Raw genomic sequence first — 22,617 nt, 5'->3', positions numbered from 1 at the left:
TAGGATTCCAAGGTTTTTGCAACTTTGGATAAGTGTGAGTGCTGTTCCCAGTTCAGTGGGCCGTGGGATGTACTTGTTTCTTCCTAGGTTGTTGAATGTAATCATGATTTCCATCTTGCCCGGGTTGATTTTGAGGTTGTTGGTGTTCATCCATTGGTAGAGTTCCTTGAGACACAAAGCCAAACATGGAGAAAAGTGTAGTGCATCTAGTGAATCAAAGCAAAGGTCCTGACAGAAAAGTGAAGTGAACGTGACTCTTTGCTCGTTCCAATCAATATTGGGGTTGTGGGTACACAACAGTGGGATACCCAATATCATATTGAATTCAGGGGCCGATATAAGATCAAAGGTGATCCTTTCACTGTGTCACTGATGAGTGTTCATCGTTACGGGTTCGGTCTGTTCCGTCACTTTCCCTGATATAATGGAAAGTTGTTTCAGCCGTAAACTGATTGAATTGTGCTAGATATTGTAGCAATGAGACCTTATCCTGGGTTAATACCAGGAGTTCTAAGTCGGAGGCTTGTGCCCTGTATCTGGTATCAAACACGATGTTCATGACACCCAAAAGTATGTCGAAATCGTATAAAGCCAGATCATTAGATTCCAACAAAGGATTCATCCAAGCTGAATCTGTGCCCCCTAAGTGTGATGATACAAAAGCAGCCTTCGTAGTAGCATCAGGGAAGTGTAAGAGGTGGCACAGAAAATGCAGTTTACATTGATTAATGAAAGTGCGATACTGCTTAAGACCACCTAGGAAATGTTCAGGAGGAGCCAAAAGGAACGACGTGGGCAAAACCAAAGGGGTAGGTCCTGGATTGACTTAGACAGGTCCCTGCACTGAGAGAGCAGCTGCTGCTGCCACACCACCAAATTCCTCATCTGGAGGAAGGGGGTGTACCAAAACATGAAGAGCATCAATGTGTTTGTACACTGCTGACATGTCAGCCCTCAGAGCATGAAAGACAAAGCAAAGCAAATTAGCCGTTGGGTCAGCAGCAGTCTCCATAATAGGTATACAAATAGGCTCCTAAATCTGTCCTGTCTAGAAGCCTTGTTACAAGGAAGGCTCTGTCTTAGCCTGTACCTCACTGTGACGAGGTTACCAGGCCTCCTACTATAGGTAGACTTTCCTCCTGAGAGCACAGTCCACCACGATGTGAGTAACTGGTGGACTGGGGGCTCAACTGAAAAGGCAGGAAGGGCATGGTCAGCAAGCTGCAAGAAAAAAGTAAACTGGTAAATCGGTGTACGTTGAAACCACAATATAACCAACACCTTCCCAAAGTCCCAAGCCTACCTGAGAGTGCATGATGACAGCAGTGAACCTACAGAAAACCACCTTGTGCAGTTCTTGAAATGTTCCATTGTTACTGTGCCAGACACAGTCTCCAATCCAGGTGCAAATTAGTCCAGTTCCACAATACCTGAAGGCACGGGGACACGGCGGAACAAGGGTGTGTCTCAAGTGTTCACCAGAGTCTAAAGAAATCCACAGGAGCAGTCCAAAACAGCAAAGTTTGAAGAAGTGAACCAAATGCAATTCCAATAACGAGAACAATGTTCCAGACAAAGCATAGGGAAGCAAAAGTTCCAGAAAAGCATTGCCGGTCACAGGGCAGGGCAGCCAAAAACAGAGCAAGAAGCAAATCCTTATAAGGAAAAGCAGAGATCAAGTAACCAGGAGTTCAGTATCAAAGGTTCCAGCCAAACAGTAGTAATGGAGCAGGCAGAAGCAGTTTCGGGAACCGTTGCGACGAGGCCAAACATAAAGAACGACAACAGGATAAACACAGAAAGAACTTGCTCACTGTGAGGGTTTAGGAGCACCGGGTCCATGGCTTGCCGACTTCTTATGCTGAAACACAGCTGTGACCAGCACAGTCTGTTGCGCTTCTTATTGGGGTTTTTGGGGTTTCCCAGTCGCGTGTTGTGGCATTGCTCGCCAGGGAGCACTGGGGATTGTAGTAAGCCGCTGAATGCTGTGTTTTTGCCAAATCCCCAGCCTCCAGGGAAGTTGCCAGTCCAGCCGGATACCGTGACAATGGCCAGGCGAACTTGAGGTCACGACAGCACCCCTCTGAAAAGATCCCTGTCCCACAGCGGGTGCAGAGAAACCGTGAAAGAAACTTGGGTGCGTGGATATTGGAGAGCGGTTCCCATGTGCGATCTTACAGACCGTAACCCTTCCAATCTGAGATAGGGATGCCCCTTCCGGACCCGCATGTCGAGGATGGATTGCACCTCGTATTCATCAAACCCTTTACAGAAATGGGAGCGAGTCCATGAGAGAGTCTTGTGCCATGCACATATGGTTTCAACACACTAACATTGAAAACTGGCGCAGCGTATCCCAGTTACATGCTGCAGCGTTGCTCTCCAGGGAATCCTGGAAATTGTAGTACGCTGCTGAATGCTGTGTTCCCCGCATTCCCAACCTCCAGGGAAGTCGCCAGTCCAGCTGCACACCAGGACAATGGCTGGGTGAACTTGAGGTCATGGCAGTGGGTCAGCTGTTTTTTCCCCCAGCTGTTCTTTGTAGCCTACTGCAAGTCCTCCTCCTCCTTTTCTGCTTACCTGTGTGCATTTGAAACACTTTTCTGGGTTTGTTGTTGTCATGTTACAAGGCAGTGCAATGGGGCTACTTTTGTATCCCATAGTCTTTTACAATTGGTAATTTTGCTTACTTTTATATGTGCTTAAAGACAAGCTGGGGGCAGCAATTATATTTTACGTGTTCTTTCTACTGTTCCCGTTTACTGCGTATGGCTACAGAATGTGTTTTGTGCCCTAAAATGGCCACACCGCAAGATTTTCACTTGTTCTTTGGCCTTTTTGTTGTTTGGGGGGGGGGGAAGAGAGGGGAGAGGGGAGAGGGGAGAGGGGGAGGGAGGGGGAGAGGGGAGAGGGGAGAGGGGGAGGGGGAGGGGACGCTGTTTGAATGGTGCAGATCCCTACCGTTGGTGGGTTTAGACTTGCTTCGAGGCTGGATTTTGGATATGAAGAGAACTCCTGCAGCCATTTCTGGAGATCAAGAATCCTTCATAAAAGAACATCTGACTCAAGATCCGAAGAAGACTCCACGAAGAGGCCCAGCATCCAGCCCTTCCTGCATCTGGCCCAGTGAAGCCCTGTTGGACTACATGATCTGCAAAGGCCCTGTGCAGTGCTCCAACCACTAGACTAGTGGGACCAACCAGTCCCGTTGTGTTCTCGAGTATCCAGGTGTCCTTGGCCTTTGGAAGTGTCCCTGAACCACCCGGTGGACAGACCAGCTCGCCAGTAGGCTATCTTGCTAGAACCATCACCTTTCCTCGGTTGCAACTGGAATTTTAGTGGTCGCAAGCTTGTGATTTAGGCCTCCTTCCTGCTGAATTTCAGCTTCCCAGCTTCAAGGTATCCTGCTCTGGAAGGATTTCTACAACCACGACTGAAAGGATGCCTGCCGTCATCTGTGTGCGGTGGCCGTCGCTGGAACTCACCTTCCCCCATCCTGTGAGGTCTGCATGAGGAAATTCTGCATTTCTCCATCGCCAAGGGTTGCACTCTGCTCCTGGACCGACCGGAAGAATCCTTGCACCCACAGCTCCTGGGCACCTCTCACTGGAACCAATGACAGGAAATCCATCCTCCTGGGGAACCCCCGTCCACCCCCCCCCTCCCCACCCCCGTCTACTCATTCAGTCCTCTGGGAAAATCGGGGTCAGGGGAAGTAGGTAAACGCAAAACATTTGTCTCCCTTTTCCTCCATAGATAACATTGAGAACAAGTCTCTATGTATCCTTCGATTCCAGTACATTTGGTCTTCGCACCTGAGCAGTATAACCTGATAGATAAGAACACATTTTACTTTACTAGTAAAGTAACTTTGTTGCACCTCTTCTTTTGAAAAATCACCAACACAAGTAACTTACTGCATCAAATACATTCTGAGGAGGATTCTGACTTTGAGCACAATTCCCCACTCTTCTTAGAGATTGCACTGCTAAAGCTAGGGAATATCGTTTGTGACTTGGTTCCATCTTACTGCATCATTTTACTCACCTTCTTTGTTGATTTAAGTCATTGAATGCATTTTAAGAAACTATGGTGACTGTATATAATTTTATTATCGAGTGTTGTGCGATATGATCACCTGCTTGCTTCATTTGTTAGTGTGTCTCTAAGGCCAAGAATAAATACTGTAATTTTTACATTACTGTCTAAATTGAATTATTGTGTGCTTCACTGTGTGGACTCGTTGTCGACACCTGACCCCAATCACACTCTCCTGAGAATAGTCTTCACTGCTCTCCATTGCTACCTCGATTGGGACTTGGCTAACCTCTCAGAGTTCCCCCTGTTCACTATAACTGGGATAGCCTCCTAAACTCTGTCACCAGGCCAGATTCAAGAAATCCATCTTTAAAATTACCATAGGGAAACAAATGTATTTGTATCCATATTAGGTGCATATGAATTAACGGGGAAAACTTTCCTACATTGTGTCCATTACTATCACGTAACGCCCCTCAGAGTCAAAACAAAATACTGTGACCCACAAGGGAACCTCATTAGCCACCCACATCAAAACACCTCTTGCAGAGTACGAGGAACCATATCTCATTCTTCCCCATTTCCTAATCAATGTACTGAATTTGACAGAGACAAGGTGCATTTCCAGAATGAACGCTATAGCCACCCCAGTTTTTCTCAGATAGGCTGTCACCCTGCATCTCTTAATGAAGTTATTCAAATCCCAGACATTCCACGGCAGACATTTAACAAGTGTCAACATTATACTGTATCCTCAAAGTACCCCACCGCCCCCAGAAAAGGCCATGTCCAACCGTATAGACACCAGATGTTGAATGTAGAGAAACCGTTGCCCATTCACATCACATATGTCGCCCAATAGTCTGCTGAATTAAGTTCAGGATATATGCCCCCATCCATTCACCCTCTCCCACAGATTCAATAGGTGTATTTCAAACCCCAACCAAAACAACAAAACCAGTAACACAAAAAGTGTTCTCAATGACAAACGGGGAGCTGCAGTCCTTATTTATTTATATATTTTTTTATATTTGTATGGTGTACGAGCAGCCCTTGGGCATCACAGCACTGTTACTTGTGGGGAGCTTAGTTACAAGGGACAATACATGCCATTTCCACAGGTGGCTTTCACATAATGAAGAAATCCTCTTTTCCAAGGTGCCCACTTGATTCTGGGTGGGCCCAGTGTGGGCATGAACATTTGCGGGCCAGGAACTCCAGACAAAGCCATTACTTCTATTATTTCTGAGCAAATACACCACTGAATAAACTAGATGAAACCCCCAAATAAACTATAAAGGAGTGCCAACATTGATCAGTGTGCACACAAAATTCTTCCCATACAAATCGGTATCCACTAGACTCCTGTGCAGTACAAATTGTGGATCCCTGTCCTGTGGAGTCAGCAACACAATACACTTCTTCAATGCAAGTACAAAACAGAATTGCCTTTCACAATTGCCTTTCCCAATGTACCAAACCGTACGTGACCTGTCACTTTAATATTCCGCCTTGCAACGGCTCACCTGAAACGACGACGAACACCCCCTCTGCTTGGGTACAAGTCAATGGATGTTTAGTAAAAATGTTAGCAGACTCTAAAATCACACTAATGTCTAGAGTCGTGTATGAAAATGTAATAGGTGGGTGTGTGGAAGATTTGTTGCCTTCTGACAAACGCTGGGTGGGTATAATGGAGGTAAAATAGACATTCTGGGGTGTTGTGATGCCCAATTTAAATTCAAAGGAAGGATGACCTATGGAAGAATCTATGTTACAAAAAAAGGTGAAACTTTGCTTGGATGGAGAGCGCAAAGGGGGCTGTGTATTAAATTAGACCCTAATAGCGAGGAGCAAGTTCTTAATGTAGCCAAGCTTCCCGAAATTAATAAAGACACTGTTATCGGTTATGAGGTGATAGAAAGGTATCGAAAGGTTTTCAACAATGGTGTAGGATGCCTCAAGGGAATGGTGCATAAAATTGTTCTGAAGGAGGGAAGTAAGCCTGTTGCTGCTAAATTGAGACCGTTACCTTTGTCCATGCGTATGGCTGTACGTAAAGAATTGGTGAAATTGGAGAAGCAAGGCATTATTGAGCCAGCTAGAGCTGTTGAATGGATTTCTCCTGTGTAAGTAGTGAAGAAAGGAAATGGAGATTTGAGAGCCTGCATAGATTTGAGGGAACTTAATCGGTGTGTTGTCGCTGACCGACATCCCCTACCCAATATGGGGGAACTTTTGAGAAGGATTGGTCATGCAAAATTTTTTGCAAAGCTTGATATGGCAAGTGCCTATCATCAGATAAATCTGGATGTTGAGTCCCGGAAATTGACGGCCTTTATCACATATGAGGGTGTTTACCAATTTCGGCGCATGCCTTTTGGTTTGATATCCGCATCCTCTGTGTTTCAGAAAGTTATGGACAAATTGTTGAGAGATGTAATCTGAGTATGGTGTTTCCAAGATGATGTCCTCATATGTGGAAAGAGTGAGGAGGAATTGAGAGAAAGAGTAGGTATGGTTTTGGAAATCTTCAAACGAAGAGGTATAACCTTACGAGGTGAGAAATGTGTGTTTGACTCGTGTTGTAGAATACTTGGGTCATGAAATATCAGAGCAAGGACTTAGGCCAAAAAGGGATTTGGTGGATGTTATTGTGAAAATGCAGTCTCCCAGAAATGAAGCGGAATTGAGATAATTTCTGGGAACCATTGAGTTTTACCATCACTTTATTGAGAATTATGCCGATAGTGTGACTAATCTAAGGGCATTGTTAAGAAAAGGTGTGGAATTCGTTTGGAATAAGGAATGTGAGAGTGAATTTGAACAAATTAAGAGAAAAATTGACGTGGCAAAGTCATTAGCGATGTATGACACAAGGAAAAGGACCATTCTCTCAGTTGATGCCAGTGACACAGGCATAGGGGTTGTGATGTTACAACCTGATGTGGATGGCACAGAGCAAGTTGTGATGCATGCCTCTCGCATGTTGAAGGGTGCTGAACTCAACTATTCTGTTCTGGAAAAAGAAGCATTGGTGTGCCATTGGGGCATAGAGAAATTTTGTGTGGGGTCAAGACTTTATTCTAAGGACGGATCATAAGCCACTTAAAGCTATATTTGAGAGCAAAGGCCTTGACAAGGTTTCGAGAAGAGTTGCCTGCTGGGTGACAAGACTGCAATGTCATAAATTTTCCATAGAGGTTGTTGCTGGCAAAGACAATGTGCAGGCAGATCATGCCTCTAGAGTAAAAATGGAAGATGTCGAAAGTGATAAAGGCAAAGGAGTGATTGAGGAGGGTAATATAATTTTTGCAACCGTGGAAGGCATTATACAAAAACAGAGTGGACTCATGTATTGGAGTATGATGATATGTGGAAGCGTACTATGTCTTTCGTGAGAGAGGAATGGCCAGAAAAGAGGCTTTTGTCTGGTGAGGAAAGATCACTGTGGGAGGTGAGAAACTAATTGTCTGTGAAGGATGGACTGTTGTATCGATGGGATAAACTGATTGTTCCTGGATGTTTGAGGGAAAAGTTGATAAGATCGGCACATCAAGGTCATATTGGTGTATACAAGACTAGAGGAGTGATAAAAGCAGACTATTGCTGGCCAGGGATTGATCGTGAAATTGAGAGATTAATTGGAACATGTGCTGATTGTGCCAAATCAGGAAAGAATTTATTTGTTGGCTGTACCCAGGCCGATGGGGAAGGTGTGTGCGTGCCAAAGAGTGTGTGGCAAGATTTGGCGATGGATATTTTGGGCCCTGTTGACATGGGTATGGAGTGAGGAAGGTTTATTCTTGTTCTTGTGGACACATTTTCGAGGTGGACAGAATTCAAAATCTTAATAGATGTAACATGTCAACACATCATAGAATTTTTGGAAGGAGTATTTCAGAGGGAAGTTCTACCTAGATGTATTTTAACGGATAATGGTCCACAATTTACAGGCTGTTTGTTTAAAGAATATCTTGTCAAATGTGGGATTGGGCACAAAAGGACTCCATTATATTATCCACAAAGGAATGGTATGGTTGAAAGGGTCAATCGCTGTATCATGGAGGCAGTCAGGGGAGCGAATGCATGTGGTTTAGATAGAAAAGTTGCTGTGAGAGAACGATTGTATGCATTGTGGATGGCCCCTAATTCTGAAACTGGTGTGAGTCAGTTCGAACTCATGAGGGGTCGGAGGGCGAACACGGTAGTGTCACCAGCTTGGTTAGGTAGAGCAGGAGAGACTGATGTTGTAGTCGATGATGTGAGGAAAAGAATGGATGCTCGCAAGGACAAGTGGGTTAAAACATTTTACAAAATGCATCCAAAGAGAACTGTGGTTGAAGTAGGAGATCTTATTAGAATAAGGAGACCTGTTGTGTCAAAGAAAGGGGAACCACTTTATTCGGACCCTGTCAGGGTTGTCCACGTTTTTGAAAATGCTTTGAGGTTAGAAAGTGGACAAGTTTGGAATGTATCTAGAGTTGCAAAAGTAAAAGATATTAACGGTTCTAGTAATGCTGTATAACATTTTATGTTCAAAACAAGTTTTTTTTCTCCATTTTTATAAGGGGGGGGTGTTGTGTATAAGTTATGATAAGCTGTGAAAAGATGTCATAATAGCTGCACCTGCAGCATTAGCATATGATGTGGGCTGATTGTAGATTATGTAATGCTAAGTTATGTTATTGGTTGAGCTTTTGCAGTTAAGGCTGAGCTGTTGGGTGTGTTGGGGGTCTTTGCTGATGTCCTTACATAAGCCAATAAAACCTCTGTGAAACTTACCCGGATTGGCCTTTGGCTTAACAATTGTAAGAACACATAAGATGGAAAATCCAGACACAGAAGTTCTGTTGGTTGGCGATTTGAATTCCCATTGCTTGCCCCCTAATTGTCATCTGGAAGGGGAGTGGAGGAGTGACTCTATATATGCATTGACACAAACTTTGCAAGGCAAAAGATGGAGAGAGTATTGCGAAAGTTAGGGAATGATGATTTTGAATGGGAACATAGTGGGCGATTTGCTAGCCAAATGCACATGGCAGAGTTTCCCACTGTTGGCTGGACTACACCATTGCTTCAAAGGGAGTAGCCTGAGCAGTAATAAGGTCAGAAGTACATAGCAGGCCAGAAAGTGACCATGATAAATGATTACTTCATTTAAACTTTGTTATTCCCACACCATCTTTAACTAACTGTAGAAATGTGGCTCTGAATACCACACAAAATAGATTAGGCTGGAGCCTGAAAGACATGGAGCGGATGAATAGGCTAATTAGAGAGTACTGCTCTACAACCACACTTGACCGAAAAATGATAGAATTATGGGTAGAGATCGTCCCAATTTTTATAGTAAGGAAAATGGCATCATGTGCTCAGCCAAAGACACAGGCCACCCAACTGTCCACATGGATACATAGAAGAGATCCAACAAAAGGAAAAAGAAACGAGAAAAGAAATAAAAAAGTCTAATACTTCATATTGTTTTTTTCGATTATTCTGCTAACGAAAAATATTCCAACTACATGGTTCCTTTCTATAATAGTCCTTGTATTTAAAAAAGGAAAACGTAATGATCCAGTTAATTACCGACCCATAGCATTGATGGAAATTGATTGCAAGATCTTCCCAGATGCCTTATGAAAGAAACAGAGGAGTGGTCTCAAGCCCAAAATATTCTGTCAAAATTTCAGACGGGCTTTAGGTGTTGAAAAGGGACCGACACGAGCAGTCTTCTTATCCAATCCCTAATTAATCAGGCATGTAAGGCAGGTGGAGATCCGCTGTACGCCACCAGCATAGATCCTAGTTTGGCTTTTGACTCCACCGATCAAGATTGTGGAGAAAGTTTGCTGAGTGAGGTATTACAACACACATTCTTGATATGCTTATCCATCTACACAAAAACACAATGATTAAAGTTAGATTGATCCATCAGGGGGAGCTAACAACACCCATAAAAACATATTGTGGATTAAGACAGGGATGTGTTCCAGCAGCGTGCCTCTTTAATTTATACCTGACTGATCTGTGGGACTTCTTGTATGGAGGTGCCTTTATATCGCCTGAATTAGGTGATGAGCAATGTTTCTGTGTCACCTATGCAGATGATCCATACTTATCCTAGATAGAACACAGGTAGGGTTGCAGGAATTGTTGGTGACGTTTGAAGAATATGCAATATTAAACTAACAATCAATCCCAAGAAGTCTTGCATGCTGAGTTTTAAAAGAGAGATATCAGCTGAATATATTCAGATGGACAATGAACAACCAACACATTTCAGCTGTTAAAAATGTCAAAAATCTATGTTTTCTGTTAGTAAAACTCTCTGAAATCAAGCCTTATAGAGCAAATCTAAAGGCAACGGCCACTCACCTGGCAGCACAAATGTCATACATTGCTAATAGATACTGTTGCTTTTCAATCAAGCCACTTAATTTTATACAATGAAAGCAATCCCTGTACTGCTGTAAGGCCTAGATATTTACTCTAGGGTTGAGGATCTGGAACTACAAAAACTCGAAGTTTGATGTGGAGGAACGCCTTGCATCTCTCCAGCAGTGTTCTCATCACCCTAATTCGCTATGAAATAGGACTGAATTCCCTATTGCATATTTGAGAATTATTTTTTTATGCCGCAAGATATTGATGGGCAGCATAAATTCAATCTACAAAATCTTATTAGGCGAAAAGAAAGAGGGTCATTCGCCGATTTCAAACGAAAGTCTGAGATTATAGTATCACAATTTGAAGTGCAGACTGATTTACTCCATGTCAATCCAGTCCAAGTTAAAAAGAAAATAATGGAAATGGATTGGATTAATACATGTGATAAAAGCACTTGGTATAGTTTAATCAGGGGAACTTCCTTCGAATGTAAAAAGAAAGGAATCTTACAGAAATGCTTAATGCAGTCCCCAGATAGTCGGTATAGAGACATCTTCTTAAGGTTCCGTCTTAACATCCTACCACCTGGGGAAATTAAAACCATACGGGACACTCAGGAAACTGCTGTATGTAGATATTGCTGTATAGAGGTAGAAACTCTAAAGCACGTATAGATTCATTGTGAGGTACTCCAGCCACTGAGAAAAGATCTCTTTTCGAAAGTTTGTTCACTCAAATGACTCCCTGAACTCGACAACTTTCTGGCGATATATTTCGAAAGGGTCGACTTCCTCCTTGTTAATTAGATTGGTTCACTTTTTCAAAATATGAAATATTGTTTAATTGAAAGCTCAACGCAATTATTGATGATTGACGAATGTAAGAATGAACTGTAGATTTATTTTAGTAGATTATATTAATTGTAAACTTCTGAATTTACACAAATGTTATGAATGTAAAATATTGCATTTTAATGATTTTAAGAGTTATGCTTGTATGTTGTTTTTTTTGTAGTGATACGTATAAGGTTTGTAATAAACCATTTTGTACAATAAAAAAAAAAGATTGATCCTGGCAAAATAGCGGCATATCCACCCTCAATTCATCCACCTTCATTTCTAGCGATGTCCTTAAGGCAGCTATCACATTCAGAACTTCTTTCTCAGACCCATTATTCTGCTTGGGGGACAGGAGTGATTGCTTCTAGCTTCTGCGCCTGCCTGGGTGAAGAGGACTTTTTTGACAACGGTCCCCCTTGTGTGAAATGCTCCATTCTAGTCTGCTTGTGCTGGGACCCCATTATTCCAGCCAGGACCAATGTATACCAACAATATTGCTGCACCCAGGTGCACAAAAATATCAAAAGACACTCTACACTGACGCCATCCCAGAAGTAATGGTAGCAGATGCAAAGTGTTAAGGTTGCATAGGCCTTGACCCCTTTGAGTATATCTCTAGTGCCCATGCCTCCCCCAAAACCCTCCATCCTGCAAGAAAGTTGTGCCCAAGCAGGTGCCAAGATAATCCTCAGGTCACCCAAACTTCACTCATAGCATGAGTACAATTGAATAAATCCTGTAGACTATGTGTAGTCTCCAGGTGGTATACAATTATTGTCCACAACCCCCAGCATCAGTGAATATCCTCAGAGGTCATAACAAACTGCATACCCCACTGTCAAAGTTTCCTGCCGACCGTATGTTCCAGATTAATATATTTGCACAAGCTCACTGGTGTCTGCATCTCCACGTTGGGCTCCGCAGGCATGAGTTAACATAAACAGACAGGTAGAGAGATCACTGCCTCGCTGAAATATACATGTCGCAATTCATTTCACACGAGCCCCCGTTGCCATCTTGCCACCGTAGCTCTGGTGTCGCTGGATGAGTAGGGAGGAGCTGCACATTCAACTCAGAAAGGAAATACGGAAGCAGCTCACAAAATTCTCTGCTCTAAAATCAAGGCCCCCACCAAGGTCTTGTCAACACCACACTTCAGCTGGATCTCACCTCAATGGGTAAATGGTGCAGATCTTTGCTCAGGATCCAGATGTCCGTCAGGAGCCGAGCGCGTTCATGCCCCTGTGTTTTTGTAATTTAACAGAGATTGATGTTCTCCATTCAATGAATGTCCTAGCTTTTTTCTTGCCAGATTATTTGACAATAATAATTTCCACTCTGTTATATCCGATTTTCCTTTTTCTTCTTTGCTAAAATGCCATTCATTTATGTCGCATAAAGTGGTTTGTATAATGGTTTAATAGTCTATTTTAGTACATGCCTTATGCTTACAAATTCCAACCTGTTTTCTCAACCAAACCACAAGGGGAGACACACAAACGTTAAGAGATTCTCAGAATATAGGATCTGAAAGCATTTACTGGGGGATAGGCAGAAAAGGGGTGATTTGGGTTCACATTGCTCGAACATTGAGGGCTATGAGCCTGCCACCTACACAGCTATTTGGACAACAGTACTTCATAATTTGGATTTGAAAGCCTTCTTGAACAAATCGGGTGAGAATTGAGGCTAGAGTACACATATACACTGATTAAGAGTGTTATTTTACCTTAAGCATTGTTGGACTTAACAGTGAATGTGCTCTCCATCCTTAGCATAAAAAGTTTGTTTTGCGTCAATGACAGGCTTACCCTTTTCTGTTGTAGGTTGTAAGACAAGGTCTTTCGGCAAATGCCTTAATGGACAGGGGAGTACAACTCATGGGATCAAGTTCCAGGTGAGTACTGCATTGAATTAAGGTGCATTAAACAAATACAAATATTTGTAAGGGCATATGTAGATCAGATCATGATTAATTAGGATAACTTTAGAAATGAGGATGAGTGTTAATTCACAAAAGGAGACACCTACTGGGTATGGACAATGAGAGGTTAATTACATGTGGGCAATCTGAGAACTGACATAGCTCTCCCGAGGCTAGACAGCTGACAGTTATCCAAAAGAAGACGTATTGTACAATACTTTCATAGTTGCTCCTAATGTATTGGCCCAATTATACCTTGCATACTATGGTTTTTACGTTATTTCTTTGTTTTTGTATTTTCTGTCTTATATACATTATATTAGAATGTTATTTCTTGACTGAGCACATTCAAATCTTCATCCCTCACTGTAAGGGTAGAATTCACATGTGGATTCTGCAGTACCATTTTATGGCACCCCTAAACGCGTTTTGCTTTTTTCCTTTTTGTTTCTTTGGCTCTTTTATCATATTTGTGTGGTCAGTGGTACTTCAATTGAAGTGCCATTGTAATCCATTTTGATGTGCTATCCTATGGTTGCCCATATGACTCCTGTGACTGCAGTGTTTTTTAAGCACCCAGTTTCGGCCCTCTGGTGATTCTATCACCCTACAATGATGTTGTGGAGTAGGCAAGTGGCTGTTGTGATTTTTTTTTGTCTTCACCATGGGTGCAGCCAGTTTTAACGCATTGGTAACCAAATGTACCCCAATGGCTTCCATTCTGGTATTAAGTACATTTTATATCCCTACCCCCCAACCATTTCGTTTCTGCCCATCCCTTTGTCTTTGGGGGCCAGCAAACAGGCCTAAAATGGCCCTTCGCCCTCTAGAGTGGTTCAAACTGGTTTAGGTACACAGCCCCAGTTTTTTTTGTTTTTTTGTATTCTTTATTGTGCATTTTGTTAGTACAAACCTTAAGCACATTTATTACAGCATTATTTCATTTAAATATTACATTCCCAAGTTAAAGGTTAATAAAAAGAGAAGTGTGCGCTCTCAAACTCCCACTTCACAACTCCCAGTCCCTGACCATCTACCTTATTTATGGGCCCCCCAGCCCGGTGGGTACATTCGAAGAAGGCATCAACTGTCTATTATCTACTAATCTCAAAACCCCCACACAACTACTCATTCTTGGAGACTTTAATCTAGGTTATAATGACCCATCAGACAAACATGCCTTCAATGTGGCTAATTCCCTCACTGAATTAGGACTAACCCAAAAAATTGTGGAACCTACCCATAATGAGGACCATAATAGAGGGAGAACGCTCGATTGGTTAGCAGACTACAACTACTCCGCCTCCATTACCTCCATCTCCCCACAATTACGGACGGACCACTACTTGGTAACCTATGATTTATCCACCACTAGGCCAGTCCCTCCTGCAGCCAATATGGCCCCCTCATGCCCTACCAGGAAAAAAGTATCACTAAGGATAAAGTAATTCCTGCTATTCTACCCACCCTAAACCAACTCGATGAACATCTAGACCCAGAGATGCTTGTTGAAGAGTATAACAAAATTATACGAACCACTCTTGATAACATAGCCCATCTAAAACTTAGACCAAGCAAACCTAAAGCCCACCTTAATAAATGGTTCACCCCTGAACTGAAAGATCTCTGTCAACTTAAAAGAAGTTGCAAATCCACTTGGAGACTTCATCAGAAGAACATAAAAACAAACTTATAGAAATCTCGTCACAATACAAGAAGGAAATTATCCTGGCCAAATGCAACTCATATAATAAACTTATCTCTACAGCCAACTCAAGTATGAGGGAGCTGTTTTCCATCCTAAAGGAATTAGAGTCGCCTACTCCCATTCCAGATATATGCACACAAGACAAAGTCTGGTGCACAAAGATACAACAAGCACTGGCCAACAAAGTTAGAATGCTCCAAAAGAAAATAGTGGATAAGAAAGCAGCACTTAATCAACTGGCAATATATAACACCAACCCACCCTCTATGGAGCAAAACACAACTATCCAATTCAGATTTGCAAAAACATCTATCCGGGAGGTGGAGAAAGTCATCCTCTCTCTTAATCCTTCCAACTGCCAAGCCGACTTGTGCCCTGCACAACTTATAAAAGATGCCGCTAGAGAACTTTCCCCCTTCATAGCTAAACTTGTAAATGCCTCATTCACCTCAGGCACTGTGCCGTTGAACCTGAAACAATCATGGGTACTGCCATTGCTAAAAAAACAATCCCTAGACCCCCTCATCCCTACTAACTACCACCTCATTACAACAGTCCTCTTCCTGTTAAAAATCCTGGACAAGATTGCATAGACCCAAATCCAAAAATTCCTATAATACCACAAGCTCCTAGGAGCAAGGCAGTCTGTCTTCCGTCCTCAACATGGAACCGATACCGCTCTCATCGATTTGAAAGCGTAAATTGATGAGCTAAGAGACAAAGGCCAAACAGCCCTCCTCTTACTCTTGGATCTCTCAGCCGCATTTGACCTTGTAGATCACAAAGTCCTCTGTAACCACCTAAACTCTGCTGCACACTTCTCTAAAGAAGCCATAATATGGGTTGAATCCTTCCTCAGCGAAAAGACCATGAGGGTGTTCTCCTCCTCAGATGCAGCAGACCCGATCCCCATTCTGTGCGGCGTTCCCCAGGGCTCCTGCGTATCTCCAACACTATACAAAATATTTACTAAGCCCCTTTTTGATGATCTGGACCTTCTTGGTATCACCTGCACTAACTATGCAGATGATACCCAGAGCCTCCTCCCACTTTCAGGGGATTACAACAAGGATTTGGCCTTGGTAAATGGGGTGTATCTCATCATCCAGGCATGGATGGCAACTCACGGTCTATGCCTGATTGATGACAAAACAGAGTTCATCATTCTGGGCACACATTCTAATCTCAAAAAACTAGGCCAGGACTACAATGCCTTCTAGCTCGACGGGCATACTATTAAGGTAGCCAAGGAAGTGGAGACTCTAGGTCTCCATCTAGATGCTACCCTCTCCTTCAACAAACCGGTGAAGTCACTGGCCTCAGCCACAGCTTACACATGCAAGCTCATCAGAGCAGGTAAACACTTTATCTCAGACGACAATTGCATGATTCTAGCTAGAGCTCTCATTCTATCTAAACTCGATTACTGCAATGCCTTATATATCGGGGGTAACAAATATATCCCACAGAGAATACAAATTCTACAAAATAATGCCTTGAGAGCAGCTCTTGGTTTCTCTAGACGATCACATATTTCTAAGATGAGGCGTAATAACAACTGGCTGTTGACCCAAGACAAAATCCTACTGAAAGTTGCCTCCCTCACACACAAAGCCCTGAACAATGCGGCTCCTCCCTATCTAACTGATAGATTTGTAGAAAGAAGATCCTCCAGATCCTCAGGATCCTCCAATGCCAACACACTTATCATTCCAAGATTCAAATTGACCAAGGCCGGAGGCGCCAGCTTCCCCGTCCGGGCGGTCCAAGTATGGAACTCACTGCCCCACACTATACGTGAAGAGAGATCCTTCCTACCTTAAATTCAGATCCAGTTACATCATCCATTTGAAGCAATCAATCAACTAGCCAGTACCTCCTTTCCCCCCCACCACCCTGCTGATATATTACCTGTAACCTGTATATTATCCTGTATATAATTTACTGTATTGCTGCTACGGCCTGTATATATTATTAGCATTATGTGTAATTATGTAACTATGTACCCTAAGCTTTGCATATCCTGTACTGCAGCGCCCTCTTACCCTCGGGTCTGGTGCGCATTATAAGTGAATTAAACAAACAAACAAGTAAAATTTGATTAATATGGGGTGCACTTGTACAGATCGCCATTACTCCAAAATGTATTTCTCCTCAATTTGTCTCATTGCCTCCCTCCATATGTGATGGGCTGCAGCAGTTCTCACTATCGATTCAGTGCCAATCAGAGAACTCCAAAATTGCTCCGACTCAATGCAAGCGTCATAGTCCTTCCAATACAAAGGCCTGAGGCGGTATAGGCATTTAATAGATGGCTGTTTTCCAAATGCTTGGAGCACAATCGACAAGTGCGCTCCTCCACTGGTATCCTCTGCCAAGCCCTGATATATTCAGCTGTGTGTAAAATATTCAATTAAAGGCATAGGATGAAACACTTCAGGTTCCGTGAACAAAGCTTTTTCAAATAGGGCCCGAGTGCATCTGGCTCAAAGGCCTGGTGCAAATATTCATGATATCTTTATTTTATGCAAGGGGTTCAACCTTCTTTATTCCATCCCGTGTCTTCGACTGTTGCTTTTAAGTTGACTCCACCACAGCAGAACTGGTAAGTAGAGAGTGTCTAAATATGTAACTGCAGTCTGCCTCATCTCCTTCACAAACCCATTTTCAACCAATCCCAGGGTCTTCAAGGGATTGGTATTCACATATGGGGACATCAATTTACAATAGAGCAAGGTTATTCTTAGATACCAAATAGATTTCAATGATACCAGGCCATACTCCAGTCTCAAGCCTTCCACTGGAACTGACGAGGGAACAGTTATGATAGTTTGTAGAATTTTTCCCTCAATTTGGTCCAGGCAGTCTACCTGTTTTAGTGGCTGTGTACCGCTAGACTGTACAGTATACTTGGTATTATACATGCTCGGTATATTTCTACCATGCCCTCTGTGTTCTAGCCACTGTGGATGGCTATATAGTGTTTTACTGCCAGCCATTTGTGACAGATTGTAGGCGTGTGTATATTGCCCTGGTATGTGTTGGATGGTTTACGCTTTGAGAACCCCAAATATTTATACTGCTTCATTAATCACCATATGGTTGTCCTTTGCATATTGGGCTAGAACAACCAGCAATCTTTGCAAACCGATCGAGGTGGTATTAAATATAATTTTGTTGTCTGCATAAGTCATACTCGGCACTGCCAATATGTTGATTTTTGGAGGAAATGTATGTGCTCAGCTGAGGGCGATGTTCATGTCAGCGGCAAATAAGTTGTAGAGCAGGGATGCTAAAACACACCTGTGCTTTAAACCCCGGTTTGTGGGAACATTTTTGCTTAGGGTACCTTGCTGGCTCAAGCAAACTGACTCCTGGGTGTTAACATCAAGCATGTTGATAAAGTATAACAATTGATCAGCTATCCCCCAGCTCTCAAGTTTATTCCAGAGCTGTGGTCGATCAACCAAGTCAAAAGCTCTGCTGAAATCGACAAAGCAACAATATAAGTGATTCTTTTTCCCCTCCTGGGACTGAGCCATAAGAAGATGCAGAGCACATATATTGCTGATAGTGCTGTACGATTTCCTGAATCCTGTCTGGAAGGTTTTCAGATGCCCCTTTTCTTTCACCGATCTAGAAAGATGTTTTATCAATATAGTTGCGAATATTTTTTTTTACTAACGTCATGCATGGCCAGTAATCGATAACTGGCAACATCAGATCTGTCACCTTTTTTGAACACCGGGACTAAGATCGAGCATAGCCAGCTGTCTGGATATTTGCCAGTTGCTTCAATCGCACTATATAGATTTGTTAGTATTCTTGCCCATAGTTTAGAGTTTGCTTTGAGCAAGGTATGCCATCCGGGCCTGGTGCCCTTGAGGCTTTTGAACTTTTAATGATATTTTCTATTTAGTCTATATTAATTGCCAAACCAGGATTCTGCGGGATACATCTGGCCATGCTTTCTGCTCCCAGCTTTCTATCTATACATAGTTCTTGTAAATGCACTGCCCAATCCATCTGTCACTGGGTTTAAATCGTTAGGGCACAGGGCTTTATGATGATTGTTGAAGCAAGACCAGAACTTACGGCTGTCATGAGTTTTCAGTAGGGTGAAAACAGCCAATTTACACTGGCCAGTGAGCATTTGTTGTTTCACCATATTTTTATAGTGGGTGGAAAGTTGCTTTAGGCTTCTTGCTTTTTGAGTGTTGTTTTGCCAAGGGTTATTGTGAATTGCTGCTCTATCTTTAAGTAATTCAATTTTCGAATGGATTGTGTCCTCCCACTTACTCCTCATCTTAGATATATCCTTACCTTTAGGTTTTGCCTTGGAAAATGTTTCCTCTCTCAAGCAGAGGGCGCTCCACTCGAGGCAGCGACGTTGATGTCCCTAGGCGGGCTCCTTCGAGTGACGACGTCATCTGTATATAATTGCCTCGAGCGCGCCCGTTGGCTTCAGTTCCGATTTACCGTACGCTTCGGATCAAAATAAAACGACGCTTCAGTCACAGCGAATTATGTCGTCTTCTTCGAACCAGTCTACTCCGAAAACGGGGTTTAAGAAATGTCTAAGGTGCGGAAGAAAAATGTCACTGACCGACCCTCACCGTAACTGTCTCTGGTGCCTCGGGGCCAATTTATGACCCATGAGGCCTTGAAAGAAAGACGAGGTAAACTAGCGGTGCGGGAGGAATCCTCAAAGTTTTCTTCGAGAGGGAAGAAAGACTCGGCTGAGTTTTTGGCAAAACGTCATAAAAAATCCAGATCGAGGAATAGATCAAGGAAGTCCTCTTCTTCTTTGTCCAAAAAGGCAAAGAAGAGACGACACCGATCTCCCTCTCCCTCTCCCTCTTCTTCTTCTTCTTCCTCGACTTCGGAGGAAGTTATTACTTGTCCAACTAAACATGACTCCCCTAGAAAGTGGGAAGCATTTAGAGAGTCGATGATAAAGAATTTTGAGAACGCGGCCCAGACCCCCTCAAAAATGTCTTTTGAATGTCATGCCTCCATTCACAAAAGAAGTGACAGAGGAAGGTCTAAAACTAGAAAATCTGACAAGAAATTGTCGAGGGTGTCTTCTAGGGACTCTTCCCAGACACCTAAAAAGACAGACCATAAGAAAAAGACTCTAGACGTTGATATGTTTTTAAAGACCTCGACAAAAACATCTTGGAAGCCTCTGTCGAAGGCTGTCTAGTATAAAGGGTTGACGACCCAGCAGAAAAAAATCTTGAGTGCTTTATCGACAACCTCAAAGACTTCTTCGATGGTGTTGAGTATTTCGAAGGCTCCTTCGACAACATCGACTGCCTCGAAGATTCCTTCGATGGCATTCATAGTGCCTTCGAAAACATCGATGAATACCTCGATAACATCGAAGGTAACGGCCACAACATCGACGCTTCTGTGGACGTCGACACCAATTACAGGGTAGAAACCTATTCCTGAGAAAGTATTTCACCCAGAAAGCAGACATGATTTTTTCCAAACTATGTCAGCTTTATATGGAGAAATGCCCTAGAAAATGAGAAGGATGAAGAAGAAGATGAACCTGAAGTTTCATCAGCAGGAGTAAAATATGGTACAAGAGAAGTTCCAGAGGAATTAATCAATCGTCAATCAAAAATGCAGGACTTGTATGAATGTTTACAGTCTGAAAGTGGACTAGATACGTCCCCTGAATACGAATTTGAAAGACCAGATCCAGCAGAACATGCTGATTTGGGTTACAGAAAACTTATAAATAAAGTAACAGAGTTTATGAGATGGGGTAGGAATTCACCTGTATATCAGGATGATGATATGACAGATATTTTGTCGGGAGGTCCTCAACCAGATCCAATACTTCCCTTTCATATTGCCCTGCAAAGGAGAGTAATTGCTGCTTGGGAAAGACGGGAATCTATTCCACCAGTGAATAAAAAATATGTGGCAAAATACAGACCTTGTAACTCTGATCCAGAGTATTTGAGTAAGCATCCTTCTCCTGAGAGTCTGGTAGTGCAGGCAGCCACATCAACAAAAAATGCTGCATACCCTACAATTGTAACGCTCACCTGATTCCCGCAGAGGCGCCGGTCTTGACTGGGTGAATGCAGTATCTTCAAAGGTGATGTGTAACACACGGTTGGCTCTTTGGGCTGGACCTCTGTGCACTGTATGTCTGACTCGAAGAGTAAGATGTCTTAGGTAAGTGAACGCCGAGCTCTCCATCTGCCTCGGGGCAGGGTGCCGTAACCAGTTTCTTCACTGGATAAGGGTGCTGGCCTCTTGACCTCAGAGGAGTGCTGTCCGTTGTTAACTGCACGAACGGTAAGTTCTGGGCACTTCAAATGTCTTAAAAGTCTTTTGTAATGATATCTCTTGTTTTGCAGGGTTCCGGCGATGGCGGATGGTGGGCTGATGAGAGTTGAGGATCGAACCCGCGTGAGGAATAGAAGCGCCTGGAAGCACGTAAGTAAGCGCTTGTAGCCTGCTTCACGATGCGCACTAACTGTCCCTTTTATCTTGCAGGTACAAGTTCGGAGCTTTAGAGAAGCTGAAGGGTGCTGGAATACCCACTGGATTCGGCGTGGGAAGGAGTAATGGCACGTGAGTAATAAAGTTGCCCAATGTCTTTAAACGCACCTTCTTTTGTCTTTCAGATGCGGGATGCAGCGCCGAAGGCCTCCGGAGCGTGCGAAGAGCTGGTAAGCTTTTGTCTTTCAGATGCCGGAATGCAGTGCGAAGACCTCCGGAGCATGCGAAGAGTAGGTAAGCCTTTGTCTTTCAGATGCCGGAATGCAGCGCGAGGCGTTGGTGACAGCCGATGGACCAGGTAAGAGATGCGCTGCCACTGAAGACCGTAGTGCTAACCTGTTCTTTCTTTGTCTTTACAGGTGCTGCTGAAGACTGGATTCCAGGATGGTAAGCCTTTGTTCCCTTAGGCCCAGGATCAGAAGCAGAAGACACGATGAGCGTTATGCTGCAGAGAATGCAGAATAACGCAAAGCAAGATTCATCCATCGGGTGTAGTTTAAATAGCCTCCTGTAGTGCTTAGGTGTCTCCTTCCACAGCCACGCCTAGGTAAGAAAAGAGTTCCCGAGTTCCTGCTTTCCAGAAGAGTTCCAGTGTTCTGAACCTGGAACTCTTCTGCCCCACCCAACAGGAAAAGTAGTCCCAAACAGAAGAGGATCAGGGGTTCAACTGGCAGGTAAGTAAGCAGCATGGTCTGCTGCAGGTAAGTCCACCCAAGCATTATGAGCCCGGCGCTTCCAGCGCTGGGACTGGGCATCTTTATGAGCCTGGTGCCACTGGCGCCAGGACAGGGTCCAAAAGGTCCCAATTGGGACTGGCTGGCACTCGGAACCGGGGTTATGGGTCTGCTTCCAAGGGAGTCGGGCAAGTCCTGATCTTTTGGAAGCAGAGATCATGACAGCACCCCCCCCCCTCAAGGCCCCTCCCAAACCGGGCTTCTCCGGGGGTTTGGGCTTGTTAGGAAATGTTCGATGAAATCTTTTGATTAGACGAGGCGCGTGGACATATTCTGCAGGTTCCCAGGATCTTTCTTGGGGAACGTAGCCTTTCCAGTCAATCAGGTAAAATAGTTTAGATTTGGAGATCTTGGAATCCAGGATGCTTTTGACTTCAAACTAGAGTTCTCCATCAACTAGAATAGGTTTTGGAGATGTAGTTAGTCGGGTTTGAGGTTGCACGGGTTTTAATAGAG

At 43.4% G+C, this 22,617-nt stretch overlaps 1 protein-coding gene across 11 annotated transcripts in view; it reads left to right on the top strand.

The window, feature by feature from the left end:
- BLTP1 (bridge-like lipid transfer protein family member 1) overlaps nt 1-22,617 on the top strand; it is a 2,946,455-nt gene that overhangs the window by 968,722 nt on the left and 1,955,116 nt on the right. For all 11 annotated transcript variants that reach the window (XM_069631149.1, XM_069631145.1, XM_069631146.1 and 8 more), the window contains exon 29: nt 13,094-13,164. In XM_069631149.1, the coding sequence (XP_069487250.1) occupies nt 13,094-13,164 (71 nt within the window). The remainder of the gene's footprint in view (nt 1-13,093; nt 13,165-22,617) is intronic.

The sequence above is a fragment of the Ambystoma mexicanum genome, chromosome 6q (genome assembly GCF_040938575.1).
Source record: "Ambystoma mexicanum isolate Mex_15411 chromosome 6q, UKY_AmexF1_1, whole genome shotgun sequence".
Lineage (NCBI taxonomy): Eukaryota > Metazoa > Chordata > Amphibia > Caudata > Ambystomatidae > Ambystoma > Ambystoma mexicanum.
The sequence above is the reverse complement of the archived record's forward strand: the minus strand, read 5'-3'. Positions and strand labels throughout refer to the sequence as shown.